Raw genomic sequence first — 16,661 nt, 5'->3', positions numbered from 1 at the left:
TGAGGAGGATCCTAGTATAGGCCACTAGACTGATTAAACACATCATAATTAAATTTCTTAACTGCTAACAAGGAAACTAATTACGTTTTTAGAAGAACTACTGTTGTAGCTGTATGCATGTTCAAGCTCTGATAAATTGTATTAAGGCAAATTCTGAAGGCATGTTTGGAAAAATGCCTCCAAATGAGAGCAAGTTTCCAAATATTTATAATATTGCCCAGCTAAAGTTAACCAGGCTGTCACAAAGACTGTTTTAAAGTAGAAACATAGAATCAGTAAAGATGCATTTTAATATGGCACTCAAAGAATGAGTGAAAAGATTTTTCATTGGGGTTTTTTCTTTTGTTTTCTAGATAAATGAAGGGCTGGAAGGAGAAGTCATGTTTATGGCCCAGACAGGTCCTTTTTCTGTTCCACTGAAATGTACAGTCAAGACGTGCATTGTAAGGGACTTCCTTTAGCATGTGGATAATATAATTATTATTATAAAAAGCGGATGCTCATTTAATTGACATTAGTGCTATGTAGGCCAGTGGTAATTAATGGTTTATCTTCTCACAGCTGGCTCTGGATAAAGAGCTCATTGACTTTGGCAGCCTTGTGGTGGGAGAGACAATTTCACAGACCATCAGCCTGACAAACAGCGGGGCTTTGGGAACCAGATTCAAAGTTCAGACGTCAGCAGGTGCCACAAGTACCCTCAGAGCAACAGTAAAATCTGCTCCTGCAAGAGTGGTGGGTTCAAAAGCACTTCCCTAAAGGAATAGAAATGTTCTGCTTTGGGAAGTGTGGTGGAGTTGCAGAGTCACAGAGCAGGTCAGGTCAGAAAGGACTTGAGAAGATCCTCTGGTCCAACCTTTAGTACATTTGGGTTGTTATAATCTGTTAGACCCAAATATTAGAAGATAAAAACAATTATTTTGTGAGGAGTGGGGAAACCAGCAATGCTGATTTTTAAAGTACTTTATTTATGCCATGATTCCTATTTTCTCCACATTCATGACAATTAGGAGAAAATACTTCAGTTAAAAGAGGAGATTCTGACAGAGTCGTTAAAATCTCAACTCCTGCAAGTCAGAAACATATGAACTGGTGCAAAACTAGCAATAAAGTGAGGGGTGTGATAAAGAGAGGGCTGGTTGCAGCAGACTTAGTTTTGACGTAGAACTGCCTGGGTTTCCACTAGAAAAATGTTGGTTCTGCTAATTGTAAAGTAACTGGCACTACACTGCATTGCTCCTGTTACATTATTTACCTGTTTGGGGCAACCAGCAAAACTTCAATCTGCTCATTGATAAAGGTCTAGTGGAATGTGCACTTCTTGGAAAATGCAACACATTTCTCCATTTATAACGTGGAACTGTTGCAAGAAAGCACAAGTCTGATTTGCATAAAACTTTTGCTGGAAAGAACTGGAGCTGGTGCAAGGCAGAGGAACAGCCATGGGAGAAAATCCTTTGCTGTGTTTCCTAATAGGTCACTCAACATTCCAGTGCCTGTGACCCTGAAGAGGAAAGCAGCGAGAGTCCAGTGGCAGCTGGGGATCAAAACAAGGACTGTGCAGCCCAGGAGCCCAAGAGCAGCAGTGCCATGGGTGAGGTGATGCTTTGGGACATGGCCCTGTACCTCCCCAAGTTTTATCCATCTGTAGTCTCCTGTAATGAACTGTGCAATTCAGTTTGCAAAGTTACTCAGTAAATTAAGTAGCTCATCACTCTGGGAGTAATGTTATATTTCTTTGTATGCTGCCTCACAGAAAATGACTAAAAATAATGTCCTGACACCATTATATCAAAAGCAGCAGAGAACCTCACTGCTCATTAGTGATCAACAATTCAGTCTCAGAAGAACAGAGAACCCAACCAGCTTCAGAAATTGCAAAATTGTTAACATCATCCTTGTCTCAGCAACTGAATCCCCACTTCTCAGAATAGCAATCCACATGACAGGTTTATTTTTATAGTCTGTAATTCTAGGAACAAGGAAGCAGAAAGATGAACCTCCTCAGACATTTTCCATCTCATTCCTAATGTTTACTATGTGCTTAATAAAATCCAGTCTTACAGAAGAAAGACTGTCTTAATTTCTTTCTTATCTATGTTCTTTAACATTTCTTCCCAATATTCACCATTCCAATTTCAGGAAGTTGAAAGTTCCGTGAAAAGGTTGTGAGTGGTTTTCACAGGTCCTTCTGGCTGCATTATCCCACTGAAGTTGCTCTTGAAGGCCAACCCCACTTCCAGCTGAGTCTGCATTTTGGATGTACCAATCTCCAATACAGACCTTGTCCCAATGAACCTTTAATGTTGTTACTCAGTAGTGGAAGGCTCAAGTGCCTCAGGTAGAATTCCAAACTAGACTAAAGCTGGATGGCCAAAAGAATATTTCCTTCCAGACACTCCAGTTTTCCCATCACTGCTATACGTGCCTGGATTTGCAATATTGACCCAAATTAATGTACTTGTGCATTGTCGGATTTTTTTTGATCACACACATCCAGCATTTTGTTGTGTTTTGTGTTTGTTTCTTTCCTCAGAACAACTTGGTCAAGGAGAATTAAATACCAGATCAGATCTGGACACAGACAATGCAGATAATTTAGTGGAACTTTCTCCCAAAGAAATACCAGTTGAAATTATGCTTGGAAAGGTAATGAATATCCTGAGATCCAGACAAGATTTCACTAGGTTGAGCCTACATAAAATAAATTGCTCTGGTGAGAAATGCTTAAGTACATGGTCATTCCAAGCTCACTGTACATCACTGTATCACAGTTAATTCTTAAAATGAAATCACAGTACACTTTTCTCCTTTCCTTTGATCTATAGAGACATATCTGAGCTGAAAGATTCTGTGCACATTCCCATTTCCCAGTGTTCAACTCTTTTTTTCTGCTATGTGGTTCTGTGGTTAAACAAGGTCTGGTGACAACACAGGAAGAATATCTGGGAAATGTCAGATTTGAGCCATATTAGTGTTCTGATTTTTCCTGTGCATAGTGAGTTCAATTTAGTTACAAACCAGGTGTACCAGAGTGAGTCTAGTGAGTATGCACAGCTTCTTTATTTCAGTGCAATTTCTAGAGTTTCATTGTTGTTGTTCAGGTAACTGAGGGTGAGATTGGACCCTTCAGCTCAGTGAAAATTCCAGTCCTGTTTGTCCCAGCTGTCCCTGGAGATGTGAGGGCAGAGTTTGTGATTGTGTTTGACAACCCAGACTGCAAACCAGTGAGTGACCTGCTTCAAAACGTGTGAAATAGTTTAAAATCTTCTGATTTGTGCTTTTCTCAAGAATTATGTATTAGGTAGTTTGATGCGAGGTAACTCTCTAAGTCATAGCTCTTATTTCTGCTGCAGGATGTTTATTAAACCTGTTCATTCTCTTAAATTTCTATGCAAATAATCCTGATATTCCCATTTTATCAGGCATCATATTGGAAAACATCTCATGTCCTAGAAACAAATGTGGAAGTATTCTCCCTTATTCCCAACCCACATAGTTTATTTTCTTTCTGATCTATCAGAATTGGAATTATTTAGCAGGCAGTAGTGAAGCTGATGTGTGAAAGCTGGAAGAGATGACAACTTTAGTTACCACTTCAGCATATTGTGATTCTAAATTTTATTGAAAGCCAAATTCTGCTTGGAAAAGTTCATAGAAGCTTGCCAAAAAATAAAGATAAACTTCCCAGAAGCTCAGTAGCCAGTCTTGGCTCTCTCTCAGGCTGCAGAAGGAGCTGCAGACACCTGCTGAGGCTCCTGTGGGCACCTTCTCCTCCAGGATCAGCTTTTCCAGGGCTGAGCTCTGCGGGCCCTGGTGCCAGACCCGGGTCACTGCAGGAAGCACAGCCCTGTGCTGCCTTCACTGCATTTCTGTGCTGGCTGAACGAGCTGCAGCCCCGGGGGAGCCTGGATTGGGGCCCATTCACTTCAGCTAAAGGCACTTCAAATACTTCTTTTCAGTATCATGGGCAGATGCTCTTCTTTCATGTTCCCTGTCAAAGAATCCAAACCAAAGTATAATTGTGTTTTTCTGCTGGGGCACTGTAACGTCTTGGGTTTACTTTGCAGATGATTTTCCTAGGTCTGCCTAATTAAAGAACCTGTTGCAATATGAATAATAAAATATTTTATTCTGCTGTATTTATAGCAGGAATTCTTGCTGTAAGTCAGTGAGAGCCTGAGACTAACAGAACTAATCCCCTGCCATTCCTGCCCTGCCAGCTGAACTTCAGTGCCATTGGAGTTTCCGTGGATGTGCCCATCTGGGTGCCCCAGCCCAGCGTGGACCTCAGGATCTGCCTGTACGAGCGGCTGTACCAGGACAGCGTCGAGGTGCGGAGCAGGTGAGCTGCCCTGGGGGTGGCTCTGGCCTTGGCACTCCAGGGGCACATCCTGAAAGCCCTCTGGGCTCTGGAAATTGGGCTTGGGCATCCTGCAATCCCAGACCCCCAACACCAGCCCGAGCTGTGAAATATCCACACACCTGCTCACTCCTACCAGATTCCCTGTGTTGTTCCTGTTCTTAGGGAGAGCTGTGAAACCCCTAGGGAACAGCAAAACCACACCTCATGTGGAATTTGCACACTAAACGTTTAGGGAGATTAAATGTGTCTAAAATTAAGTGCACATTGGGTTGATTCAGCCAGGAAATTTTATGTAAGAATATTTTGTTGTTTCTCAGCTATTTTGCATTCAGTTAAAGTCCTGGGGGGACTTAGGATGTGCAAGCCAGTTTCATGCCAGCTGTGCTTTTTATTGAGAGTCTTTCCAGACCTGGGATTAGATGCTGGATAAATCATGTCGGTCCTATTGCATTCACTCTAAAATGGGAAAGGTGCAGCTTTTCCTGACCTGTGTGGGCCTTAAGCACTGCACTGGAGGGACAGATCCCTCTGATCACCCAGAGAGTGACCAGACAGTGATTGACAGGGGGAAAATATCGGGGTGTTTCAGAGTCCAAGTCAGTCATGTCTGAGGACTGGTTCTGTTTGCACTGTGATATAAAGGGAATATTCCAGCTCCTTGGCTTCTGGAGATTTCCTGCTATTAAAAAGCAGTTATGAGAACATTTAATTGTCTTCAGGTGCTGGGTGTCTTCCCTCCACCTAATGCAGTCACTATGGAATTCTTATTTTAACAATTTGCATTTCTCAGAGGCTATTTCAATAGGATTGGGGTGGGTTTGTGGGAGGGTGGGGGAGAGATTGGTTCTGCGGAAGGCATCCATTCTAAACCTCTTACCAGAATTAAAGACTGCAGAGATTCTTCACAGTTGGAAAGAAATGAGTAAAGCTGTTATCTCAGAAATTCAGCTTACAGATATGACAAGCACAAGTTGTTATGTAAGTGATTTTACTTGGTCTAGATAACCCAGGGATAAAACTTATAAGTATAGAAGCAGAATAAGTCTCCTAATAAAACTTAAGAGTTCAAGGGGATCCCAAAGATAGAAGCTGTCAAATTGCTTAGGGCAAAACTTCTTAACTGAGGGAAAAATCCTGCTGATCCTTTGCCAAGTTTCACTAAATTAAGAGCACTTAATCTGTAGTAGCCTGTCCTTGGCACCTTGGCAAGTCAAGGCTTTGATTTATCACACAATTTTCATAATTAGGAAAAATTGCCTGTTATACAGTCAGGCGGGCTGAAATTCAGTGTATTTCATGTGCAGGAATATAACGTGTCAACTCTTTATCCTGCAAAAGTGGATTGATTTCATCCTGTTGTGGCCTGAGCAGTTTCTCCCTCCAGGAGCTCCTGACACTTCCCTGTGGTGTGTCAGGAGGAGGATTCCTCCTGGAGCCTGCCTTGTCCCACTGGCTGTGACTTGTAGGCTGTAGCACAAGGGGAAGATAAAGTTTCCAGGTGATTCAGATACTTCTGGCACTGGAATGTCCCAGCAAACTCTGGTGAATAGTAAAATATTGTTAATACTGGTTTTGTTCTGGGTTTTGGTTTGGGGTTTTTTTTCTGGTCATGAAGACCCTGGTAATCAGGCAGCATAAATAAGCAGCATAAAGGGTGAAAGTGTCTTATCAGAATCATGTTCAATAGAAATCATTTTGAAAAGTAATTTCTTTGGCAGGTTATAATCTGCACTGATTTAATGAAGTAGTATATAATTCTCTTAGATTGTCAACAGTCAGAAATCATTGCAGGCTCCCAACCCCACTTGCTGTAGCTGTTGATTTAGAGGAGACCATCTGGCCTGACAGCTTGGAAACCAGTCCAGGGGAAGGAGAATGACAAGCTGAAATATTTGTAAATTGCTCGGCAATTTTGCACTTAGGCATAAAATTCCAAAGCAGGGGATGATCCATGGCTATTGCTGTGCTATGACGGGGCCAGAATTCAGTAGACAGGCAGAGGATCCCTGGCTTCCAGTGTGCCATTCCTAGGGCAAACTGATCCCAAGGTTTAGCAGAGGAGCTGGCAGGACCAGCTCAGCCACGCTGTGACTTCCAGCCCTGCAGAATCTCTGCTGGTGGAGGACAAGTTACATCTGTTTAAGGAAGCCACCAGGGTTCAGTCCTCCTATTGATCCAGACAGAGCCAGTGTATGTTAGGAGCAAATAATCAGCTGATATTTCACAACAGCTTGGCCTTGACTCGCCCCGACCCGACTTAGCACTGTGCTGAGCTCTGACAGTTCTGTTTGGATCAGTCTGTGCACTGTTTGCACTGCAGCTGGGTTTGTTACAGAACTTCCAAGTCTTGTTTTCTGTACTTAAAAGAGAGCACAACTGTGTGAACTTGCTGTAGCAGCTTTCCATGCCCATCATTTTCAAAGGAAGCTTGGGATTGTTCTGATTACAAAGCAGGGGTGGGGGCAGGAGGGCTCAGACTCCAGAGTCGCTGAAGTGGCCTCAAAGGGGCACCTGAGCACATCTGATGTGTTTGCAGAGCAACAACCACGCTGCGTTTGAAGTTTGAGGTGTGCAGAGAATTGAGCAAGCACATGGAGCTGCTTCCAAAAACAGGCTACATCCAGGCTCAGTCATCCTTCAGCGCACAGCTCAAGTTCCTGCCCAGGTAACCAACATTAATCCAACTCTAATCTCTCAGGATTTCAGACAGTGTCAGTGGAAAAGCTGAGCAGGGTTGTTGTTCCCTCCTGCTGTCCAGGCTTGACCTCGCAGTGCTGCTGCAGTGCAGGTCTGGTCTCCCCCCTGTCCCCCTGGAAGCTGCCAGATGCTCCAGGAGGAAATGAGCTTGGCTGCCAGGGCTGTGAGGCAATGCCCTCCCTGTGGTGGCAGCAGCGCTGTGACAATCCGAGCTCTCGCATTCCTGGTAGGCTGCTCCCGTTCTATTCTTGTCCAGGAGGGAGGTTATTGAGGCAGGTGGCTGCTTCATGGATCACTGATTGAATAATTTCTGACAAGAACTCCTGTGCTTGCTAATTACGGTGAGAGTGGTTGGGCTTCCTGTCCATATCTCTCCTCCCCAGGTACATTTTTCTCCAAATGATGAAGGTATTGATCTTGAATTTCACATGGTGTTTTATGTAATATCTCATGATGCTAAAATCTTTATCCCAGCAAATTTTGCTTCTCCATTTTATGATACATCTACAAACATAGCTCAGTGATGGGAAACAATTCCAGTTTATAAAAATTTAAATACCAAAGCTCCCATTGACCACTGTTAATTTTATTTACCTCATCATTGCCATCCTAAGGAATTCAGCAGGATATTTCTTTTCAAAAAGTAATTAATGACATATGGAATTAATTTTGGTGTACAGCCAAATACTTCAATGGCTTTGGCTTTGACTGCTGCTGCAAACCTGCTGCTTCTTTGATGTGGGTTTTTAGTCCTATGGATGTTTGAGTTCTCACAGATGTGCTCAGCACCTCTGGATTCTACCCTGAGAGTCTAATCACTGATGGCAAAATTTTCACCAGGTTAGTATTCAAAGAACTGAAAGTATTTACAGTTCTTGCAGCATCTCAAATCCCATCAGATTACAACAACAGTAACATGATGACATATTTCAGTTCCTCAGCTTCAGCTGCTGCGAAGCACTGTTACCCTCTCCGAGTGGATGGAAGCAGAGCTTGGATTTAGAACCTTAATCTTCCTTTAAAAAACAGGGAAGCTTTAGAAAGGAGATTTGATGAGATTAAGGCATTTCTGACACACTAAATAAGTATCTGGCTGTTTGAAGGTACAGATCAGTTTTAAAGACCTAATGCGGGGGGAGCGCGTGCGGCGCGGAGCTGGGAGCTGCGGGGAAGCACTGAGCCAGTGACACATTTCCATGAGGGCCTCTCCGTGAGCTGGCATGAGGAGCTCTATTAATAGTGCTCCACCGAAGGGAATTAATAGTGACACCAAAGGGAAAAGAACCCCCCACTCAGCAGTGCTAAGAGAGCAGGGAGCTCCCTGAAGGCTCGGGAAGTTCTCCCGAGTGTTCTGTGGACAGGGATGTGCTCGGGCAGGTGTTCCAAAACCCAACTGCTGGGAGTTTGAAGCCAACATTTCCTGTTTAGTTGAAGGCAAGTTCTCTGCTCTGGTGCCTTTCAGAATTCCCAAACACCACATCCTGTAGTTCCCTGCATTTGGAACTAGTCCTGCAGGTACTGGCAGTCTAAATCTGATTTATCTTTTGTGCTTCTCTTTAATTGTGCCATTTTCAGAGAACTTTCTGAAGGATTCCAGGACCTTTTCCCTGAGGCACAGCAGCTAATTTAGAGTCCATCCCTGTGTCCGTACAGTTACAAGTATTTTCTTCCCCCTCTGGATTATTATGAAATAGATTAATTTCTTCTGCTATTCAGATGTCCTGTGACAAAGTGAAAGCTGATGCTCTACTCCTCCCTTATACTTAACCCCAGTTCTATCTGTAAAGAACTTCCCAACACCTTTGAACATCACCCTTGTTGCAAAATAACAGCAAGATATTGGATCACCATGGTGACTGAGTGGGTGTTACTTTTATTCTTTAACAATACATTAAAGAGTTGCATTAATTCCATGAGTAGTAGTAGAACATGAGCACTGTGGAGACCCAAGAACAGGAAGCAACTCACTGTGGTGCTCTGAGATAAAAATAGTGCAGCAGAGCTAAAAATGCTCCAGGTTTGTATTGTCTTGGTTTGAAGCTCTGAAATGGAGCTTGTGACAGCAAGATGCTTCACCTACAGAAAAGCTGCATATTCCTTATAAATTCTTCAGCTGGTCTGTAACCAGGCACTGCTGGGCCCCAGGTTTGTTCACTTCATGTCTCTGCCTTGGGATACAAAGTGGTTCTGCCTCAGGCTGATCATTAACTTCAGTGGTCAAAGGGAGCCACTGCCTGGGCTGGGTTGGTGACGTGCTGGGGCTGCAGCAAAGATGCACAGGGTTTATATTCTGGTTAGAGAGTAAGCTTTTAATTTTTCAGAATTTTAAATGACTGGATGGCATTTTTTTAAAAGGATAAATGGATGCTGACCTCTGTGACCTCCCTTAAAATCCTGCGTGTCCAAAATCCTGTCTTTAAAAACAAACAAAAAAAATCCAATATAACTGTACAAGGTCAATCATTCTGACATCACTGCCTTGCAGCCCGTGCCCTCCTGCTCAGAGCATTGCCTGGGGATGCCAGGCTGAAGGAAATCTGGGGCAAATCCAGAATATTCTTGACCTGACTGCATCTTCTTTCCCTTGGTCAGGAGGTGGGACTTCACAGGTCAATAATTTTTAATTGGCATTTTCTTCCACCATTCTTTTTCCATTTTCTCTAATACTTGCATTTGTCTTGCAAGCAAAATTTTAATGATTCTTCCCTTCAGTGAAGAACTGGAGTTGATGCTTAACCAGGTGAATCCTCTTATTTGAGGAGAATTAAATTAAGATTAAAAGCTGTGAATAATAAAACTTTTGGCCCTTAAGTAACAGAATTCAGTTTGTTGTTCTTTCTGTTCAGAAATAATCCATCAAAAGTTTATTATTTCCCTTAGTAAGAAAATAGAATGTTTTAATGGCACTGACTGTACTTTGGATTTGTACTTTTGGATTTTCAGGCAGTCTCTTCCAGAAGATGCAGGGAGCTATTTCAATGCAGAGACAGGAATCCTGGAGGTCCCAGTGACAATCCTGCTCGTGGACAAGGTTAGAGATTTTTGTGATGCTGATTATCAGACTGACAGTTTATGTAAATTATATTAGTGAATGTTCACTTAATAATACCTAATTTTAGATTAGTTCTTGACTAATTGAGGTTCTGTGATAATAGTAAAAGAAGCTTAAAGTACTAATACAGATTTGATCATTTTTTCTTGTCACGTTTGCAATACAGAAAGTCAAATCCTTTCTTCTCAGTGCTGATCTCATGTTACTGTCAAGGAACAGAGTAACTTTTTCTTGCACTTTTCCTTGTGGAGGATATTTCATTTCAATCCTGTCCTTACAACCCACAGATGGAGGTTTTTATCCTGTGCTCTTGCATTTGTTTCAGGCTAAAAAAGTTAATTTTACTGTCCATGCCATTGTTACTACTTCTGATTTGGAAATCAGCCCAGCACAGATCAACTTTGGATACTGCACGATCTATGAAGCTGTGCAGGCAAATGTCATCCTCACAAACAAATCCATCTTGCCACAGGAGTTTGGATTTGTGGGACTGCCAGAGGTACGGACTTATCCCACACACACCCCCTCTGCTGTCAAAATAGATTTCAGTGTCATGGGAACGTGTTCCAGTGTGAGTGTAAATAAACCATGACTGGTTCTTGCAGCCCATGGGAATCCTGCTCCTGTGGAGGCACCCGGCTTGGTTCTGTCCTGGAGTGTGTGAATCTCACTGGGTGACACCCTCTGCATTTGCCAAGCAGTGCAAACACCTGGGAGGAGATTTTCCTGTTCCTCATCTTTTCCTATTAGAATTCCTGGGTTTTTACACCGAGAGATCTCCTAAGAAAACACCAAGGACACTTTTACCATTAAATAAAACAGGCTTGGGGCTGTGGCTGTGGCCTTGAGGCTGAGGAATGTGCCCACTTTGCACCAAGTGCCCAAAGGCTTTGTCTTTAAAATGCTCCTTGGGAACCGTCCCGACCCATGCCTGGGCACTTTCTGGGTGACTTTTGGAAGCACAGAATTAATCACAGGAGCTGCTGGGTTCATGTAGGCGGGGTGTCCTGAATAACTTTTGGCACAAAGTTGGTTCCTCAAGCTCCATAATAGCAGGGTGATCACAGTGTGAAATGGTTGGGGCAGACTGGCATCAGAGCTGGAGGAGCCTGGCAGGTAAATAGGCATTGTCCTGTTCTCTGCTGGTTTAGGGATTAAAATCAAAGAGTAGCTAAAAGAAATTGTTAACTTCAGCTTCATGAAAGTTTCACTTCTCAGCATGTGTTTCCTGAGGAGCCTAAAGTGCGATGGGGAGACTTTCTTCAATCATCTTCAACTCAAGCACAAGCCACTGTACAGCTGTGGATGTGGAACTGCTCCTGTCCCTGTGGTGTCCGTGCCTCAGACAGGAATCAGCTTTCAAAGACATGGGGCAGCTGCTGAGATTTTTATCATATTTCAGTCAGTTGTCTATGAAGAGTAAATAAACCTTAGAGCAAGGTGATTTCCACAGTTGGGGAAGGGATTCTCCTGAAATCTGAGTTAATGGACTTAATGCCTTTTGAGTTACTTTGAGATGAGAACTCTGCCCCTCAGACTCTGGGCACTGACTCAGACAAAAACTTCTCCCTGGAAGGTTTTTCTTTTCCTGACAGTTCCACATTTGATACCAATTTTTTTAAATCTTGCCAATAATGTCTTATTTTAATTTATTAATAAACTGATAATTTAACTAATGATTTCTTATCCTGCCATTTTGAAGTTTGTTGAAGTTCAACCCAACGATGGATTTGGAATTATTCTTCCCCTGGAAAGCCTGACATTGGACATAATCTTTAAAGCCACCAAGGCAAAAGAGTACAGCTTTGAGTTGACATGCAGGACAGAGATCAACAGGTGTGTTAATGGATGGACAGCAGGGAAGCTAAAACATGAATCACATTGGGCTCCCACTGTTGACCCAGATCAGAAATTAAATCCCTGCCTGCTTTGGGGAGGTGAGGCTGGGATAAGCACGTGAGGAAGGTGGGAATTCTCCAGTTGCAAGAGTTGCTCGGTGCCTGTTGGTTTCATCCTTGGTTTACATGTCTGTCTTTACTGAGATGACTTTTCCCACCCCCCTCCTCAAGTTTATCCTTGTCCCACAGCCAAGCTCCAAGCCCTCAACCTGCAGTGCTCTGCTGCTTTTTCGGCACAATTACTGAAGGAATTCTTTTTTATAAAAATGCTCCATGCATTAAGCCAATGCTACTGCAATAATGATGGCATAAACTTTGATTTGACTGGATGTATTTCCAGAAGTTCACAGAGGAAGAATTCAAGCAGGGACTCTGGCCAATTGTGCATTAAAAATAGATAGTATTATTGTTCATCTTTAGGCAAAATTCCCATTGCAAGCTTGAAATTCTGCTTAAATAGGGACTACAGGATTAGCTCCCTATTTTCCGGGCTGATTAAGACACTATTTTATGCTGAGACAATTTATCATGTGTTTATTTTTAGACAATTCAAGCTGTCATGCAAAGCAGTTGGAGTCCACCCACCTCTTGAATTGTCTCATTCCTTGGTTCAGTTTGCTGCTACAGCCCTGAACTCCATGTCTTCAGCCACTCTGAATGTGATCAATTCCCACGTGGATGGGAACCCCCTCACTCACCCTGTCCCACGGATTGGCAGTGGGGACCCTGTCCCAGTTGGCCCCACTTCCTTTGAGTTCCACGTGCCCCGAGACTGTCCTGTGACTATTACACCTTCTGTGGGAACTGTGCTGCCTGGGCAGGTAAATTCACTTTAAATGTTGGGTGTTCTGCTGAATCTTTGATCATCTGCATCCTTACAAAGGCTGTCACTTGTAAACAAAGCTCAAAACATCAGTTGTTGTTAGAATAGCTGGAATATTTTGTATTGTTTGAAAGAATGTTTTAGATCAGACAGGAGGGTTAAGCACCAAATCTGGCTAATGCCTTATGGGAGTGTTCTGTCCCCAGTGTTGTCACTGTGATTTAACTGAAGAATGTTTAAATGTCAAAAGTATTGGTCATGTAAACCCAGCCCGGTGTAACATCCTGGACTTCCAAAAAAGCTGTGGGTGCCCTTATCCCGAGGATGCTGTGATTCACTTAGAGCAGCAGGGTACTGGATGTGTGGATTCTGTGCTGCTCCTGTGCTCCTGTTGAGCTCTGTAGGTGTCACACGTGCCTGAGGGCTGAGCTGTGCCCTCACTCCTGTGTGTGCTCTCACATTCCCAGAAAAGCTCCATCCGAGTGTCCTTCAGCCCGGCGCTGTCGGATCAGCAAATCGGGGAAGAGGCAGCGCGGAGGCTCAGCGCAGCAGCTGTGCCAGAGGCAGGAGTACAAGTAAGAAATGCTAAGAACAGCACATGCTGCTGGTCTGTCACTTCCAGATATTTGTTTCTCTGGATGGTATTTTTATCATAAAATTATATGCATATTAATGAAGCCCAAGCTCATGGTCCATGCAAGACCTGCCTGTAAAGGATGAGAGTGTGCCTGTGCTGGTGCACTGAATGTGTGGCCTGTTCACTGAGCAATAATTTAATTGCATGCTCACAATTTCCAAAGTATTCCTAGAGGGTTTTGTTGCAAATTCCAACTGCAATACTCTTTAAAAAAAAAAGCTTCTACACTTCCTGCAGATTTATAACATCCATGGACTTTATATGCAACCCTCAGGTCAGTTAATTTATGTGAGCACCTGTGGTTGTCTCTGATTATGAGATAAATTCCCATGAGATGCAGACTTCTACTCATCTGCTCCAAGAGGAGACCTCTTCTTCTAAGAGGTGGTAAAATATGTCCGTTTCAACTTAATTTTTTTATTTTACATTAATGGAAATTTGTCTTTAGTAGCTACTGTGTCTGTGGGCTGTCACCATAATCCTGCTGTCCCTTGTCCCCTGCTCTGTGTCCCCTCCTTGCTCTGTGTCCTTGGGCCAGGGCTGTGCCTTTGCTCACTCCTGTCTTGGTCCCCCTCAGTCTCCGCTGGGCAAAAAGAAGAAAGATGCAAAGAAAGAGCAAAAGAAATCAAGTGTTTCCATTCCTGGAGGAAAGGCTGGAAGCAGGAAAAGCCTGACTGCTGTAAATAGCCCTAAAGAGCCAAAACCCGAAGAGTTAAAGCCTGAGTAAGTCAACAGAAGCATCTTGTACTACACAGACAACATTCTCTTTAGAAGTAGTTTAATAAATCTACTAAAGCTGTAGGTAGACAAGAGAGCAAACTGGAGAGGGAACAGCTTCAGCTGTGTTGCAGAGGCTGTTTCCAAAATTAGTGCTGCTTGTGAGCCACACAGCTGTACCCTCTCATGTGAGGCAAAGAATCCCTTTATGCATCAGAAGGATTGAAGACTTCAAAGAATCTGTCAGGGAGCAGGAGCTGGGGCTGTGCGGGCGGATGGGGCTGAGCCAACACGGGGTTTATGGAAAGGGCAGCTGAAAAGCTCAACTTGGGGACCAACAGAAACTACTCAAAAAACCTTTTCTGAACAGATGTACGAGAACCAGCTGATGGCCCAAATCCACAGCAGGGAGTAATTTCTGTTTTTAATTTGAGGGCTTACACAGTCCAGCACATTAGTCATGGTCAGCCTCAGTGCTGGCAGTGAAATGCTGCTGGAAAATGTGCATTTGAAGCAGTCCCTGTGCAGTGTGAGCCCCTCAGGGAGAGTTAACATCAACAGCATTGCTGGCTGGAGGTTGGGAGACTCACATGCAAAATCTGATACTTGAGGGCCCTTGTGTAGCAGGTAATTCAACTTCTCAGAGCCACACTTCTGCCCAATCTCAGGAATCTGGAAGTATTTGGAAGTAAATACATACAGGCATTTGGCTGTACTGGATGTTTTGATATCTTTTACTAAAATCCCATATTCATTGCAATCCATTAATTATAATTTTTAAATACTTTCAGTAGAGATCATGAAAATAAAATCCCTATTTTAGAAGTATTACCTAGTATTGCATTAGAGCAATGTGATCCTGTGTGTTTACTTACATGTCACTGAAATGATGTAGAAGTATTGGAAGACACTTGGTGTACTCAACCAAAGGAGTACTTGATGTATTCAACCAAAGGAAATTGTATTGAGGTTTTTGCAATCTTTAGGGTAACATCTGTTAACTGGGTTCTTCATTTTTATTCTCTTTTGGCAACAAAAGCCAGCCACTTTGTAGGGTGGGTCCACTACTGACAATTATTTAGTTTCACTGTTACATTCAATTTTGAATGTGTGACTAAGAAACAATTATCACAAATAGCTCAGCAAATATTTATTTGATCTTTTTCTTGCTCTGTCACTCACTGAGATAATTCTTACTCCTGGATTCTCTAGTTCTGATTCTTATAGGGCAGCCCAGGCTTCCCTGATGAGGAGTTTCAGAGGGAGCTTTAACAAATACATCATCCCATGCTTTGTTGCAAGTGGCCACGCCACTGGAGAGGAGGGCTCTGGGAACTTAACCTGCAGGTGGGTGCAGCTGGATAACCCAGAGATGTGAGGGGGAAATGGTGGGCTTGCTAATTTATTCATTTGGGGGAGAAATTTGTTTTCTGATCTTAATTACTTCATAGCTCAGTGGTAGAAACTCATGCTCCCAGCCCACCAGTTGGATAAGAATCAAACACATGGATATCAAAGCAGCTGAAGGAATAATTGTGTGAAAACTTTGAGGCAGCTGTAGCTCATCTCTGCTCAGGCACAGTCACTCAGTCACCGAGCCCTGTGCTGTGCTGTCACACCAGAGCAGCGACACCCTGTGACACAGCAGATCCCTGGCAATGGTTGGTATCTCTGTGTGATCCCAGAGCTCTGCCCTTTTACTCCCCAAACTCCTTTGCTCTCTCTCCAGCCCTCACAACACCTTGTACCTGGAGCTGCACTGCCCCGCTGTAGCCCCGCCTGTTCTGATCACTTCCGACACCGGGAACAACGTGGCCAATTTTGGGGACATTGCTGTAGGTATGGAATTTGAATTCTGATTTTGAGTGGTTTCTCTCTGACGGTGAGTTCTTCTGAGCAGAGTTTTGCATTTTCAAAAGTCAGGATAGAAATTAGCCCTTAGTGGGTATTTAGGTGGAAAACAAGGATTCTCTGGCCAGCTGAGGCCCATAAAGAGCAGACCTGATCTCCAAACATGGACCTGGAAGCTCCAGAAGGGACTGTCCAAATCTGAAAGCATTTTGGTGAGCTTTGAGTGGTGCCATAGCCATAGGCCTGGGCTGAGTGTCTGGCCCAGGCAGGAGCAGGAGTAAAGGGGAGGAGTGGGAGAGCAGGGATGAGCATCCTCACTTTGGGAAGTGTTTTCATTCCTTGCAGGCCAAAGAATGCTGAAGAGAATTACGATAGAGAACATCTCTCCAGGGAAGCTGGAAGTATCCTTGTTTGGAGCACGTGAACTCTTCCTTCAGCCTCTGCTTAATCAGACTCTGTCTATGCAGGAGGAACTGCTGGACACCAAAGCACCAGCTCATCTTCTCTCTTGAGTTATTGATCTCTCAAAAGCTATAGATGGTTAGTTCAGACCAAAGACATATAAACAATACGTAGAATCTGTTCTCATATATTTTTTCTCAATCTTTATGAACTTTTTT

General features: G+C 43.4%; 1 protein-coding gene across 6 annotated transcripts in view; it reads left to right on the top strand.

Annotated features, from left to right (window-relative positions):
• Nucleotides 1-16,661, top strand: part of CFAP74 (cilia and flagella associated protein 74) — a 36,494-nt gene that overhangs the window by 13,840 nt on the left and 5,993 nt on the right. For 3 of the 6 annotated variants that reach the window (XM_032131700.1, XM_032131701.1, XM_032131699.1), the window contains exons 16-31: nt 354-443; nt 562-735; nt 1,477-1,594; nt 2,537-2,649; nt 3,105-3,227; nt 4,224-4,345; nt 6,903-7,031; nt 10,007-10,094; nt 10,441-10,614; nt 11,818-11,951; nt 12,558-12,834; nt 13,304-13,411; nt 14,051-14,196; nt 15,403-15,537; nt 15,920-16,029; nt 16,387-16,442. In XM_032131700.1, the coding sequence (XP_031987591.1) occupies nt 354-443; nt 562-735; nt 1,477-1,594; nt 2,537-2,649; nt 3,105-3,227; nt 4,224-4,345; nt 6,903-7,031; nt 10,007-10,094; nt 10,441-10,614; nt 11,818-11,951; nt 12,558-12,834; nt 13,304-13,411; nt 14,051-14,196; nt 15,403-15,537; nt 15,920-16,029; nt 16,387-16,442 (2,097 nt within the window). The remainder of the gene's footprint in view (nt 1-353; nt 444-561; nt 736-1,476; nt 1,595-2,536; nt 2,650-3,104; nt 3,228-4,223; nt 4,346-6,902; nt 7,032-10,006; nt 10,095-10,440; nt 10,615-11,817; nt 11,952-12,557; nt 12,835-13,303; nt 13,412-14,050; nt 14,197-15,402; nt 15,538-15,919; nt 16,030-16,386; nt 16,443-16,661) is intronic. The other 3 variants (XM_032131704.1, XM_032131703.1, XM_032131702.1) reach the window with 3 other exon arrangements.

Source organism: Corvus moneduloides, chromosome 22, assembly GCF_009650955.1.
Source record: "Corvus moneduloides isolate bCorMon1 chromosome 22, bCorMon1.pri, whole genome shotgun sequence".
Taxonomy (NCBI): domain Eukaryota; kingdom Metazoa; phylum Chordata; class Aves; order Passeriformes; family Corvidae; genus Corvus; species Corvus moneduloides.
The sequence above is the reverse complement of the archived record's forward strand: the minus strand, read 5'-3'. Positions and strand labels throughout refer to the sequence as shown.